This window comes from Notechis scutatus, chromosome 2 (genome assembly GCF_049901735.1).
Source record: "Notechis scutatus isolate UNSWTSFEM ecotype Mainland chromosome 2, rNotScu1.2, whole genome shotgun sequence".
In the NCBI taxonomy this organism is placed as follows: domain Eukaryota; kingdom Metazoa; phylum Chordata; class Lepidosauria; order Squamata; family Elapidae; genus Notechis; species Notechis scutatus.
In genome coordinates this window covers 8,128,966-8,144,177 of record NC_142010.1, presented here as the reverse complement: position 1 = coordinate 8,144,177, position 15,212 = coordinate 8,128,966, and the positions used below count along the sequence as shown (strand labels likewise).

At 44.1% G+C, this 15,212-nt stretch overlaps 4 protein-coding genes across 4 annotated transcripts in view; 1 reads left to right on the top strand and 3 right to left on the bottom strand.

Annotated features, from left to right (window-relative positions):
• LOC113428837 (uncharacterized) overlaps positions 1-4,838 on the bottom strand; it is a 21,359-nt gene extending 16,521 nt beyond the window's left edge. Inside the window, exons 1-2 of the mRNA XM_087953251.1 lie at positions 4,479-4,838; positions 835-905 (exon numbers count right to left, since the gene is read on the bottom strand). The gene's annotated coding sequence lies outside the window, so the exon portion shown is untranslated. The remainder of the gene's footprint in view (positions 1-834; positions 906-4,478) is intronic.
• Positions 1-8,100, bottom strand: part of LOC113428037 (uncharacterized) — a 10,134-nt gene extending 2,034 nt beyond the window's left edge. The window contains 3 exon segments of the mRNA XM_026690603.2: positions 1-259; positions 261-520; positions 7,933-8,100. The exon segment at positions 1-259 is cut by the window's left edge and continues 2,034 nt beyond it. Of these exon segments, the coding sequence (XP_026546388.2) occupies positions 1-259; positions 261-520; positions 7,933-8,100 (687 nt within the window).
• LOC113426492 (uncharacterized) overlaps positions 1-15,212 on the top strand; it is an 807,865-nt gene that overhangs the window by 84,570 nt on the left and 708,083 nt on the right. The gene's annotated exons all lie outside the window — the stretch shown is intronic.
• Positions 1-15,212, bottom strand: part of LOC148131688 (uncharacterized) — a 221,946-nt gene that overhangs the window by 191,999 nt on the left and 14,735 nt on the right. The gene's annotated exons all lie outside the window — the stretch shown is intronic.

Here is a 15,212-nt window from a genome sequence, read left to right as displayed (position 1 = left end):
GTGAGTCCTCTGGTGTATCACCAGGTTGGAATTCCGACTGAAACCTTTCCCACAATCAGGACATTCAAAGGGTTTTTCTCCTGTGTGAGTCCTCTGGTGTCTCACCAGGCTGGAATTCCAACTGAAACTTTTCCCACAATCAGGACACTCGTATGGTTTCTCTCCTGTGTGAGTCCTCTGGTGTGTCACCAGCCTGGAATTATCATAGTAACATTTCCCACAATCAGGACATTTAAACGGTTTCTCCTTGGTGTGAGTCCATGTTGCCATGCTCGCTAAAGCATTTATTGCATTGGGAGCACTTGTAGGGCTTCTCTCCCGTATGGATCCTTCCAAGAAGCACAACAGAGTTGTTCTGATCAAAGGTTTTGCCACATTCAGTGTATATGTACGGCTTTTCTTCAGTCTGGATCCTCTCATACATAATCAACTGTGATTTGCAAGTTGTATCTTTCTTACAACTGGCACATCTATGGAGCTTTTCCACAACTAATATTCTTGAGGAGATCAAAAATATGGACTATTCCTTGTTTAGATATGTTTTGATTTACCGGTCATTTTCTTCCTTCAAGAAAGAGGCCTGCAACACTGTATGCTCTACGTGGCTTTCCAGTTGACCTTTTTCTCCCCAATGACGTTTTCACTTCCCTCTTTTGCTGAATGGAAAAATAATCTCTATTGACTTATCATGTAACGTATGCTTGAATTTCACACACTACTTTTCCCAGGTAGAAATCTCTTTTTCCTCTTCTCTCGTTTCTCTCTTACCTCTTGAGGAAGGTGAAGAATTGTGTGGCGCTCTGAAGGAAATGTAAAATATTTTGATTTCTGGACTGACTTGCTTTGCTATTCAGTGTTGCTTGTTATCCTCAATTGTGCAGTGTTTTTATTGCCATCCTCTTTGTCTGTAAGATTCAAATAAAAGGGTATCTTTAATAGTTGCAGAAGATGAGAAAAAAAGAAAAACATTTACATTACAATGAAAAATGATGAAATTCAGTTGTTGACTGGGTCAATCACAAATTCTTAGCAGTGCAAAAGGTTGTTTTCAAATACAGTCAAGTGAAAAAGAAAGTACACTACCTTTCATTTCTATGGTTTTACTTATCAGGACATAAAAAATATCGCAACAGAACAAAATAACAGAATTGGAAGGGACCTTGGAGATCTTCTAATCCAGCCCCTACTCAAGCAGGAGACCCTATACCATTTCAAGTGGCTGGCTCATCTCCTCTGAAAAACCTCAAATGGGGAGACTGGTTAGCATTGCAGCAGGAATGGCTGGAAAATAGCTGAGCTCTGCCGATGTGAGGCCTGAATATATGGTTTTTGGACTATTGAGCAAGAGTGGGACTTACTAAAACAAGACAAATTGCTCCATCAGGGGAAATGAGGGATTTTTGGAAGAAATGGCATTGATGTTTCAAAACATTAAGGACACTATGACAAAGAACGCTAGAGAGATAAAGAGCCTAATGCATGGCACAGATGGGAAAATAGAAAACATTCAACAAGGGAAATGTGAATAAAGATCACAATGTCCAGGAAAGGGAGGAGATAACAGAAAGAATGGAGGAAAAGATAGAACAGACAAATTAGCAAATAAAGCAAGAAGATAAAAAGAAGACAGTAAAGATAAAAATTACTGATGAAATAAAGCAAGGAAAAAGTATTTTAAGAGATTTAAAAATGGATTGGGATAAACAGGATGATACTTTCGAAAGGGAGACAGGAGACATAGGAGTTTGGACAGACATTCTAGAGGCCTGGCAATATAAGATGGGAGAGATGGGAGAAATATATAGATTGAATAGTAAAGATATAGAGGTCGATAGAGACAAAGATCCAAAAGAGAAGCATGGGAGGCAACCCAAAATGCGAATAAGAATTGGAGCATTAAAACAAGCAAGAAATGATGGATAGAAAAGAAAGGTCTTTTAATATACTGGTGGACTGACTTAGGCCTGTCTAAAAGTTAGAATTGAGGTAGAAATAAGAGATAGAGGGAATATTAGTATACACATTTTTATATAATAGAATAAAAGTAATAACTAGATGGGAAGATTAGAGATTGGAAGAGGTATTAGAATGGCACATAGAAACAGTAAACAACTAAATAATGAAGGATTACATCTTAATACAAACATGCGTATTAATATTAAAATTATATAAGTTTGATTAATGTGATAAATATTACAATTATTATTTGTATCAAAATGAATGACACCCACATGCCACGCTGGGAAATTGCTAAAAAACAAGAGTTATATTTCAGACTTTACAGGCTTCAGTTAGCATGTTAAATGTTCAGATTCATGACAGTCCAATTAGAAAAAGACTGAACAAGTATGGTTTGTTTGGAAGGGTTGCCAGAGGAAAGTCTCTTCTCTCTAAAAAGGTCATAGCAGCATGGCTGAGGTTTGCAAAGTTGCTTCTGAACAAATCACATGACTTCTGGAACACTTGTCCTTTGCACAGACCAGACCAAAATGGAGATAATGCAATTGGCCAGAGGCCACCTGTCCAATAACTAAAGCTAGGCTGACATCGGATTATGCAACAGGACAATTGTCACAAAAACACATCTGCAAATCTACAACAGGATGGCAGAAAAAGAAAAGAACCAAGATGTTCCAATGGCAGTCAAAGTCCAGAGCTCATCCCAATTGGCGGGACCTCAAGAGAGTTGTGCATAAATAACACCCACAAAGCTCAATGAACTGAAACAATGTTGTAAAAAAGAGTGAGCCAAAATTCCTCAACAATGCTGTAACACAGGGTCCCCAACCACGGTCCGCGGACGGTACCGGTCCGTGGAACAAATCCTACCGGGCCGCTGGTTTGCTGGCGCCGCCATCTTGTTTTGATGAAAAAGTGCCCGGTGAGCTTTCCGGTAGAAAGCTCACCGAAAAGCACTTTTTCATCAAAAACAAGATGGCGGCGCCCAGCTGAATCTTGGCCGGGCATGCGGCGCCCAGCCGGTGCCGGTGCACCGCACGCGCATAAAAAAAGGTTGGGGACCACTGCTGTAACAGATTGATAAAGTCATATAGAGAATGATTACTTCTAGTTGTTGCTGCTAAAGGTGGTTCTACAAATTATTGAAACATACATTTTTCACACATGACTTCTGTGTTTTGGCTTTCTTTTTATAAAATAAATGATGACCTGATGTAATATGTAATGTGTTGTTGTTCATCTGTGGTTGTATTGACCTACTTTTAAGAATATTTTAAGGACCAAATGATTTTTACCGTGTCCAGATATATAAAATCATAGAAGTCAAGGAGAGTGTATTTTCTTTTTCACATGACTGCTTATCTGGAAGTCCTGGGGAGAGATTATACATTTGTAGATATATACATTGAGAGAGAGAAAAAATACACACACCTACAATAAGGAAAAAAAACCATGTCTTTCAAGCTTTCACTGTGGGTTAGGCATGTGACTGAAAGTACAAAAGGCATGCTTGACTATTTCTACATTTTTTTTTATAATTTCTATATCTTATCAGTCCTGTGCCAACTGCCTCTTATGTAATGAAGCAAAAGCAAAGAAATGTATCAATATCTGCCTTGCACTACACTCAGGGTTCCTTCCTCCTTAGGAGGGACCCATCTTTATTCAGATGAATAAATGCATTTATTCACACACTTGGACTTAATTTTTTGTTTTATCGAGCCACACCTGTCAATCTGCATGACACTAGCTTTACAGATGTGGGGCTTTAACTGATGAAATGATGCCTAAAGCAAGATTTGAAGCACCAGTTTTGCCCATGGAAGCCATAAGCTCCAAGTAAGGGCAGAAAATAGCTTCCACAATCCCTTTGGTCACATCTCAATTGAAGTAGTCCTCACTTACTGACTGCAATTAGGACTGGCATCTGTGTCACTAACCAATCTGATCAATAGCTATTTTTTTTTAAAGTGCTGCATTAAGCACAGTTGAACCTAGTTAATACACGGATGGGGGCACTGTACTTGTTAGCTTGAAATGGAAGGAAAACAAAACAAGAACAACCCAGAAAAGACCAAGAGGCACATCAGCCCGATCTTGTTGACCGGAAAACATCAGGTCCACTGCAGAATAATTGAGTTGAGGGGACGTTAGAGGTCTTCTAGTCCATCCCGTTCAGGCAGGAGACCCTATTCCATTCCGAACAAACGGCTGTCCAATCTCCTCCGAAGACCCTCCAGTGACGGAGCGCCCACAACCTCTGGAGGGGAGCCATTCCCAAAGGATCCACCTTCGCTTGAACGAGGCTTTTTAGATCTTCTCCCCAGCAGAAAATTGCAGCCACCAATTTCACAGCCTGCAGCCCCAGCGGGCTCCGATCTGGGGAGGGAAGGAACCTGCAGCAGCAGCAGCAGCTGACACGCTTCAGCCCAGTTGCTTCTCTGCTTCCAGGCCGTGAAGGGAACCAAACAGCCCGACTTACTCCTGGACTCCCCTCCCACCTGCTGCCCCCACCTCACCTGCCAGCTGTTGCTTCGATCCGTGCAAGAGCACAGAAGCCGCTCTGCACACCACCTTCCTCCCATGAGCCATCCGGAAGAGGAAGTTGCTTTGTTCTCCCATATTTTCTAGCAATGCAGAACTCAATGATATAAAACTGCGTTTTTAAGCTCAAATGCGGATGGCACCACTGAATTGATGCCTTTCTAGGCACCGATATTGGTTTGCCGGCATCTAGTGACAGGAGGTGGAAAAACACGCTTTGTCCAGGCTCCACCAAGCATTTGGGAGATGTTTTCATCTATGTATATATAAAAACGAAAAACCACTCATGCGTCATCACAAAATGTCCAGAACCCCATAAAGCCTACAAACTTGAAATTTGGCCCGTATTGGCTTCTAGGTACTTGCTAAGAAAGGATTTTTTGATGCTAAGGAGTTCTACTCCCCCTCCCCACCAGGAAAGAACTCTGTTCCAACTGCCAGTTGCCTCACATCCCGTTACCTCAGTTCCACCCATGGAACTGCTTCTGAATAGAAAATAGGACAGAATAGAAAACAGAACTGCATAAAATAGAAAATAGAATAGGGATTAGAACAGAATATAAAAGGGAACAGAATAAAAAGGAGAATAGAACAGAATACAATAGAAGCATAAAGCTCGAAGGACCTCAGAGGTCATCCAGTCCAACCCCCTGCTCATATTACCAACCACAATCTTTTTAATCTGCTGGATTTAGGAGTGTCAGAAGATTTACCTAGGTACACCCCTCACCAAGACAGAAACCCATATGTATTTTGTCCCCAATAATGGTAAGAATGCGTGATGACCATTTGTCAAGAGAAAAGGGCGGAAGGTGCAATCATATTATTTTTCTGTTTTTCGATTCCTTTCCTGCTTTTCTGTTTTCATTCTTTGTTATTCTTTGTTTTGTACATTTTATAAGATTAAAAATTCCAAATTAAGAAAAGGAATGTGTATCAAACAAAGACTGAGGCAACTTTGATACATTTTTGTCTGCACATCTGCATTACCAACATTTTCCCCAACCCTTTGAAATGCCTTTTGGAAACATTTCTCTCACCGTATACAGTCAGTCATCTCCTCTTCCCAAGCCCCCCTTTTCTAGCCCTGCTGGGTCTGTGACTTCTTCGCTTTGACCCAATGGAGACTTTTGTGTATGCAAAGTTACAGAAGCACGAGGCATTTAGCATGGGTGTGCTTGGAAGTGAAGGAAGGTAGCACCCACCCTTCTTCGAATGAAATATTGTGTAAGGTTGTGTAAAGAGTAGACTTTGCTCAGGGATGAAGCTGGAAAACCAATTTGGTTAAACAAAGGTACTTCTTTTTTCTCCTTGTTTTTGTGTATCTTTGTGTGCTCTCAAGGTAATTGCAATTGCTAAATGTCTCTGATCCCTAGATATGAATTTTAAATTGTTAGAAAAGAGTTAAAAGCACTAAAAGAAAATGTCTTCACCCAGTTTTGTCAGCCCACAAAACAGGGTGAAGAAAACTGAATTCATTTTTCTTTCCTCTCTGTACTTGTAAGAACAGCCCAAGGTTATGAGGGAATGTTTTAAGTTACGGAACATTTGCAGAAAACTTTCGTTCTTGCATTTACTGTGTTTAATTGGTTTCATCTGTCCATGGTTTCATCTGTCCAATCCAGCTTCTTTTTTTCTCATCTGTGATGTCCTCATTTTGATATAACTGGTCTATTTGTTTAATAACTGCAGTACTGATTTCCATCCCCCCTCAAACTCTGTCTGCCACCTATCTATCCACCCCCACTCCACCTCCCCATCTCTAATCCTCTTACAGTGCCTTTCCTGGGAGGATTACACACAAAGAGGGGAGAGGGTCTTGTTCTCATTGTTAGATCGCGGGAAAAAGAGACTCAAGACCAGTGTGACTTTCAGCTCTTTATTTAGTTCCTAAAATCTGTTCTAACCACGGAGCCGCGGCAGCCTCTTTTATGCCAGCTGTTTCGCGGCTCGCAGCCAATGACGACTCCTTGAATCTCCCGCCGTCCAGACGGGCCAATCACAGGTTAGTAATATGGCCCAATCAGAAGAGGGTAAATGGGCCAATCAGTAAGCTGTATTGGTGGACCAATCATATTGCAGGATTACAAGTATGTTAATATAGAACACCCCTCCCCTCTTGGTTTAGTCCATCCTACGTTATGTAGTCATGTAAGTAGGCGGGGCTTTTAGGGTGTCTACTTGACCTGCGCAGTTTAGTTGCGTTGTTGTCTTCGGCTGGTTCGGACGGGATCTCTGTTGCTCCTGTCCTCTGTGGAACCTCCTGGAAGGGTGAGTCAGCCCTGCCGCTCCCGCCTGGTCTACCCGGGCTGGTCGAGTCGGCTCGGCTGTTCCCCTCCGGAGTGGCTTCTTGTTGGTTTTCCGCTGCCTGCTCCTTTCTACCGAAGTCGTCTTCAGGTAAGTAGTTATGGTTTCTTACTGGGGTTTTGGGTGATGTTGGTTGGCGGTTTATTGTTGGAGTTTGTTGTGTTGTTTCTTGTGTTAGTGGAGGGTCTCCCCTCCCCTTTTATTTGTGCTTGAGGGGTCTCCCCCCTCTCTGGTTTGGTTATTATTATTATTTTTATGTTTGGCGAGGTTCTGGTGTATGTGTGTATTCTTCTCCTTCGCCCCTGGTTTTATTTGTTTTTTTCTAGTGTTCGTGATCTTAGCTGATCTATGTGTCTCCTCCAGCTTCTTCCGTCCTGTTTCTAGTCTATATGATCAGGGACCCGTTACCTGTGTTATTTTGGCGGGTATCCACAGTGGGTCTCCCGTGAGATTTTTTGCGTAGACTAGGTCCCCTGTTCCGAATGTGCGGTGTTTGCTGGAGGAGTCTGTTGGTTTTCCCGGGCTGTATGTGGGGTGAAGTCTATCTAAGTGTGATCGTAATTTCCTGCCCATTAACAGTTCAGCAGGGCTTTTATTCGTGGTGGTGTTGGGTGTGATATGTTGTATGGCTAGCATTTTGCAGATTTTTTCTTGGATGTCCCCCATGTCTAGTTTCTCAAGGGTCTCTTTCGTGTACCGAACCATGTGTTCCACCCGCCTGTTCGTAGCTGGCCGACCCGGCGCTGTCAGGACATGCCTTATGCCCAGTTCTGCGAGGAATTTTTTGAATGTTAATGCCGTGAATTGCAGGCCGTTGTCTGAAACCAATAAGTCCGGCAACCCGTGTGTAGCGAACAGCTTCTTCAGCTGTCTGATGACGGCTTCTGTGGTTGTGGAGTTCATGGTGCTTACTTCCAACCAATTTGAGTAAGCATCTACTGTTATTAAAAATGTGTGTCCCTTTGTCGGCCCTGAGAAATCGATATGGATTCTCGACCAGGGTCCCCTCGGTGTTTCCCAGTCGAGCACCGGCACGGCAGGGGGTGTAGGCCTGGTTTTTTGGCATTGGTTGCACGTTCCCACCCATGTCTCTATATTCTTGTCCATCCCTGGCCACCATACGTAACTCCTGGCCAGGGATTTCATCTTTACTATACCCGGGTATCCGTCATGCAACATATCCAGCACCACTTCCTGTAATCTTTCTGGTATGACAGCCCGATCCCTCCATAGTACAAACCCCTTCAAAATCGAGAGCTCAGTTTGCCGGTTACGGAATGGTTTAAACATCTCGCCGTTATCGGTTTCCGGCCACCCTTTACCTACCCAGTTTAAAATCCGTGCCAGCTGTCTGTCTCTTGCGGTTTCTTTTGCAATGTCCGACACGGTTATGGGTAGGATGGATAGAGTCTCAATTTGTAGTGTGGATGTGGTTGGTGCCGGGTCATCTTCTAGTTCAGGTAGGGGGGAAAGGCTCAGGGCGTCAGCGTGTGGTATGCTTTTCCTGGGCCGGTGGATTAATTGGTAGTTATACGCAGCAAGGAACTCGGACCACCTTGTCATCCATGGTGATAATATGTTTGGGGTGGCCTTGTTCCCTGCGAGTATCCCCAAGAGTGGTTTGTGGTCTGTATGAGTGTGAAAGTCCTACCATAGAGATATTCATGGAATCATTTTATTCCGGTGATCGCTGCTAACGCCTCCTGGTCCAGTTGGGTGTAGTTCCTTTCTGCCTTGGACAACGTCTTGGAGTAGAATGCGATCGGTGCTTCTATCCCATCTGGTAGTGTGTGGCTGAGTATGGCCCCGACGCCGAACGGTGATGCGTCGCAGGTCACGGTCAGTGGTAGGGTTTCACTGTATTGAATGAGTACTGATTCAGATGTCAGTAAATCTTTTATTCCTTGGAACGCAGCTTCCTCCCATCAGCCCCATGTCCAGGTAGCTATCTTATCTAATAGTCTATGCAGTGGTTCCGCTGTTGTTGCCTTCTGCAGCAAAAAAACATTATAAAAGTTAATGAGTCCCAGAAATGCTTGCAGGTCTGTTTTGTTCTGTGGTCTGGGGGCTTCTTTAATAGCTTTTCTTTTCTTTTTGGTGGGGTGGATTCCTTGTCAATTAGGTACCCCAGGAATTCAACTTTCTCGGTGGCTAGCTGGCATTTTTCTTTTTTTACTTTGAGTCCCGCCTCTTTAAATCTTTGTAGGACTTCCCTGAGGCGGCTTTGGTTTTTGTCCTTAGCGGATACCAGCACGTCATCGAAGTAGGGCACCACCCCTTTAATTTCCTGTAATAGGCTCTCCATCAAGCTTTGGAACACCCCTGGGGCCACACTGACTCTGAATTGCAACCTTTTACATTTAAATGCCCCCCTGTGAGTCACAATGGTTTGTGCCTCCGCTGTTTCAGAATCGACAGGCAATTGCTGGTATACCTGAGCGAGATCGAGCTTTGCGAAGACTTTTCCTCCCCCCAACGAGTGTAACAGATGTTGCACCACTGGAACGGGGTATGTGCTTTGTTGCAGCGCGTGGTTGAGGGTGGCCTTATAGTCTCCGCAGATGCGCATGGACCCATCTGGCTTAATCGGAGTCACAATTGGGGTTTCCCACCGTGCGTGGTCTATCGGTTCCAATACCCCTTGTGCGGTGAGCTTATCCAATTGCTCATCGATCTTTGGTTTGAGTGCGAAGAGGACTCGCCTTGCCTTTAAACGGATTGGGGCTATGTTTGGGTTTAAATTAAATGAAATAGGGGACCCTTGGTACTTGCCTAGTTTCCTGTCGAACACGTCTTGGAAGTCCCTCATCAGGCTTTCCTCCCAGTCTGTCTCGGTGATGCTGTTTATGCCAGTTACTTCTATCCCCAGAGGCGCGAACCATTCTAGCCCCAGCAGGCTTGGGCGATCCCTGTCCACGATTGTCAATGGTAGGATTTCGGAGTGTTTTTTGAATGTTACTTGAAAGTCCCCGACTCCTACTACGGGGATTCTGTTCCCTTGGTAGTCCTTTAAGGTCAGTCTTTGGTTTTCTAGTTCTTTTCTCCGTATGCTGGGTATCAGGCGCTTGATTGTGTCCCAGGATACCATAGACAGGTATGAGCTGGAGTCCACCTCCATTTTGCATTGTTGGCCTTCGATGTTGACCTGCACATGTACCTTTCGGGCATCGGTCACGCTTGCATGCCCAATGGTGGGTCTCTTCCTTCCGGTAGGTCTCGTTGAGCCGTTTGCTTCTGTTGTCTCGGCTCCAACGGCTCCCTGTCTGTCTGTCTCAGTTCCTGGGGGCGGGGTGCTGTCTCTTCACCTAGGGCTGTAGCTCTTTTTATTTTGGCAGACCCTAGCGATGTGTCCCCATTTCTCGCAGTGCCGGCAAACAGAGTCTAGAAAACGGCACTCAGAACGGGGATGGTCTCCTCCGCACCCGGCGCATTGGAAACCCGACTTACGTTCTCTCCTCTCCCGTCTGTTCCGTTCTGACTGGAGTCTGTGTATTTCTTCCTCCTCGTCATCGGTCTCGGATAAGGACTCGACGTCCTCGTGGTGCGTGGTAGTGGTGGTGGTCTTTTGGGTGCCCTCTGTTTTCTTTTCCGGGGTTTGGCTTGTCTCTGCCGGTGTCTGTTGTGTCGCTGCATGGTGCCGCATGGTGGCTGCTGATTTTTTCACGGCTTCAGCTGCCGTGGCCTCAGCAATGGCCTCGGTGACCATGATGTTTGGTCGGGTCAGCAGTCGGCTCTGTAACATGAGGTCCCTCAGTCCGAGGACCATGCGATCTCTCATGGCTTCATCCATGTTGAGGAACTTGCATGCTCCTCCGATGTCCCTCAGAGCCGCTACGAAATACCCGACGCTCTCGCCTTCTTTCTGGTCTCTTTTATAGAATTCATGTCTCCGGATAAGATTGCAGACGGCAGGCGCGTAATAGTTTCTCAGTAGCCGGTTCAAATCCGGCCACGCCATCTGCTTAACGTCCTGCGGTTTGGCCAACGCCTTGGCCATTTTGAACACTGTGGGCCCACAGTGTGTCAGGAACACGGCTCTCTTTCGTTGATCGGTGATCCCCTGCAGTTCGTTGCTCTCGAGGAACATGAGGTCGATGTACGATTCCCAGTCCTCTGCCATTGGGTCGAATGGTGCGGGTGGCGAGTTGCTGCCGGCCATCTCATCGGTTTGTCAGTCCTCGTTGCCACGTGCTCGACTGGTCTCCTTTGTCTCAGTATCCCACCTTTGTCGCCAGTGTTAGATCGTGGGAAAAAGATACTCGAGACCAGTGTGACTTTCAGCTCTTTATTTAGTTCCTAAAATCTGTTCTAACCGCAGAGCCGCAGCAGCCTCTTTTATGCCGGCTGCTTCGCAGCTCGCGGCCAATGACGGCTCCTTGAATCTCCCGCCATCCAGACGGGCCAATCACGGGTTAGTAATATGGCCCAATCAGAAGAGGGTAAATGGGCCAATCAGTAAGCTGTATTGGTGGACCAATCATATTGCAGGATTACAAGTATGTTAATATAGAACACCCATATCTTTCAGCCCTGCACAAATGACTCTGCAACCTGTGGTAACAGATAACACTGATCCAGTTGCTGCTTCCAGAAGAGACCTTCCATTCATTGAGCCAGGAATTGGGTTTGGCTCCAGCCCTCCACAAAAAAGTCACCACAGCAACCAGAGTGGGGCAGATCTTCCAAAGCCTCCAGCCTTATCACCAAGCCAAGCCTAATGCCACCCAGCAAACATGAAAGAAAGGATCCTGAGATGGACAAGACTCAAAGACTCCTTTCAATCCCCAGAAGACAGCTGGAAAGACTATGGGAGAGGCTGGAAATTCATTGTAAGGTTTTCTTTCTTGTCTCATTTATGTTGTAATCAGTTAAACGGATTTTTGGAGGGATTGCATTTGGGAGTGGTTGGCACAGCAAGTTCTGAACACCTTTGACTTCTGTCTGGTGGGAGGAAAATGTGTCCATCATGTTCGCATTGCCAGTATTGTAGTTTTTGCTCTGTGGGAACTAATGCCCAAGCAGTCATACCTCCCTGCTAAATCCATGGGGAAGGGGGCATCCCCTTCAGGTAATTCCCTCACTGAAGTAGCAGAAAAGAGATCTCCAAACTCAAGCCCTGATTGTGACTCATAAATGATGCTGCCCAGTTACCCAGTAAAGCAGGATATATTGCACTGGTGGTCTCATTGGTAGAAGTCCCAGGGCTCATTGTGCCCAATTTGAAAAAATACTAAATAGCCTGGATTGCACAATGGCTAACTTCAATTTGGCCTCAAAAACCTGGATGCAAAAAAAGAAAAAGCTAGGGCAGGTTCAAGAAACGACCCTTGGAAACAGGCAGCCTGTAGTTATTTAAAGAAAAACTATGGCTGTAAAGAATTTTGAGACTTGTGCTTGCTTGAAACCTGACTGTAAGCTCACAGAAAGTAGCATCAAACCTCTGAAAATAATTGGCATAGAAAATTGGATATTGTAAATTTCTTTCCAGAACTTTTGCCCTGGCTGCTAGATCTTCACAGGTTGAAAGCTCTCCTTTTGGGAGCCACTGAAGAAATCCTTCTCCACTGCCTCTATCAATTCCTTCCCCTTTGCATCAGAAAAATTAAAAGCATCCATCAAGTATCCCTGATCTGATCAATTGTTTTTAATCTTTTGCCAATAAGATGTGTGTACCACCCGCCTATTATGGCAAAACGGGGGGATTGAAGAAAGTTAGCACCCATCCTTCCTAGAACGACGAAATATTTTAGAAAATTATTAAAAAGGCAGAATGTTATATTTCTCTGGGTGAAAAAAGGAGAAACAGGTTTTTGAAGACAAAGAGCAGCTGCCTGTCCCCAGCAGATATTTGATGCACATTAAGACTGGGTCAGCCTATCTAAAAAACAAAAGACCTCCAGGTCCCTGATGTTTCCTCGGCAAGATTTTTTGAAAGCAAATTTCAAAATTGGGGGCAATATGCTGACTCTGTAAAACTGCTTAGAAAGGGATGTAAAGCACCATAAAGTGGTATATAAGTCCAAGTGCTATTGCTATTGCTATTTTATTGATAGGATATCAATAGCTGGAAATCATTTAGGGCTGTGCACACAAACTTCATAAATATTTAAGGTGCAACACCTCCCTAATCTTGAGAAGCTAAGTAGGTCAATCTTCACCCTTCAAGGTTCACTCAGTTGCAAAAGTAGGTTTCGGGGAGTTATCATGCACTTTCCCTGCAGTTTCCTTCCAAGGTTTTTTGAAAGCAGATTTCCCCTTTCCAGGGCTTGAGAGGACAGGACAGGCCAAGGTCTTGGAGATGGCTTTGTGCCTAAAGCAGGACCGGAAATGAGAGTCTCTCAGGCTCTAGGCTGGTGACCACCAAACTGGGCCTTCTTCCTCCCCACAAAATCTATCCATTCAGCTGTTCCTGCTACTCCAGCCCCAAATTCAAGGCTACAGCTTTCAAAATCCAGTATCCTCCAAACAACACATACTTTACCTTTCAACCTGAGCTTCAAATTTTGATTCTGAGGAAATGGACTATTTGTCTGAGTGGGGACTTATGTCTTTTGATCTCGCTCTGTAGATGGGGGTGGGCTTCAAATTTGTTAGCAAGGGGCTCTCTGCCCTAATGACTGGCTGGGTGGTCATGTGACTGGGTGGGTGTGGCCAACTTGACATTGCTTCTTTGCCCTATTAGCAAAAAAAGGTATATACCAAAAAGTTGTTTATTATTTCATGCACTTAATACTTAAATAAAAGACTGGGTGAAACTAGGTTTAATAGCAGTGACTGTGAGAGAGATCTTGGAGTCTTAGTGGAGTTTCTGGTGAGTTACATGATTCTTATTATTTGGGAATTAATCCCCTTGGAGACTAGTGGATATGTTATCTGATTTTCTCGATGGCTCTCCCTCGAAAGCGCTGAGTGGATTGTTTATCTAGGTTGCAACACTTTTATGAGGTGTGAAATGCTCTGGGCTGAACGCCCAGAAGTTCAATTAACCATATTAAGAGCTTTCCCTTGCTGCTTGTCTTTCTGAGGTTATTGGGGGGCTCTCTGAGCCCCACAGATACTTAGCTAGGGATCTCCCAAGCCCCTGCGAGCCCCCAGCAGTCCACCCCTGCTTGTAGACCATCCCCTCTGACTCAGGTTGGCTTTGAGAACATTGAAAGTGTTTCTGACTCCTAACCATAAGGTGAGACAAAATAAAGATGGTGCACTAAAATGTTACACCAAGGGGGGAGAGGGAAAGTGATTAAATATATTTTTTCTATTTTAAATTTTTGAAATTTTGCATATGTTTAAATTTTAAATCAGGCCAAGAGCCTCTTGGTTTTTCTACACACATTATCTCCACGGTTGAACTGGTCCTGGTTGTTGCGTGTCCTTCATGTAATGAGAGCTACTAAAAATTGTGAAATGAAATGAACAATCTTGGAATTCTTTAGTGACTTCCAATCCCAGAGAAACCAGGATCATTCATCCGCCTAGCTAAAATGTCACTTTTGTTTCTACAAATAATGTTCCTCCCCATATTTGAAGGGTAATTTTTTGAAAATAACATTAAGGAACCCTGAGAGACAAGTGAAAGAACAGGAAACATGTTCTGTTTACAGAAATACTGATACTTTCCTTTATTTGTCTTTCTCAAAAGCTATGCAAGATTCTTACGCAATGCTGTTTTAGAAATTAAACATTATCTACTGTACAATTTTTCCCTCATATCTACCCACCAAGGGGTGGAAACCACAAAAGTATTAGTCCCTTGGTGCTAGTCTCACTCACCAGCTATCAGAGGCAAACAAGGAGACCCCTAAAACAAAGGAGATCATAGCAGGAGTTGCAAATAATCCTGTGTTCAAAACCACAAATCCTTTTCTCCTCAACTCAATATTCCTACAGCTTTTCTCCATGAAGGCCACATCAAGGTACAACTTTTACACTAGTTTTGTCACAGCCCCAAACTCCCTCAAATATATTTGCTATTCATATGGTTTCTTCCACTTGCGTGCCTCATTCTTGACACAATCTGAACAGACATGCACTGAATTCCTGGAACTGTTTGAAAAAGATAAACTTTAAAACCCTTCCATTTGTCTTCTCCTCTTGCTTTCTCCTTATATGAGGAGCCACAACCTCTAACTATAGTCTGAGTGCTGATTTTTTGTGTGTGCAATAAGGCTGGAATGTTTCCTGAAGCACCATCCAAACTCAGGGCACTCAAATGGTTTCTCCCCTGTGTGTATAAGCATATGATTTAGAAGGCTAGTCCAAATACTGAAATCTTTCCCACAGTCTGGATTCTTGTATGGTTTCTCTCCTGTGTGAGTCCTCTGGTGTATCACCAGGTTGCAATTCTGACTGAAAGTTTTCTCACAAACAGGACATTCAAACGGTTTCTCTCCCATGTGAATCCT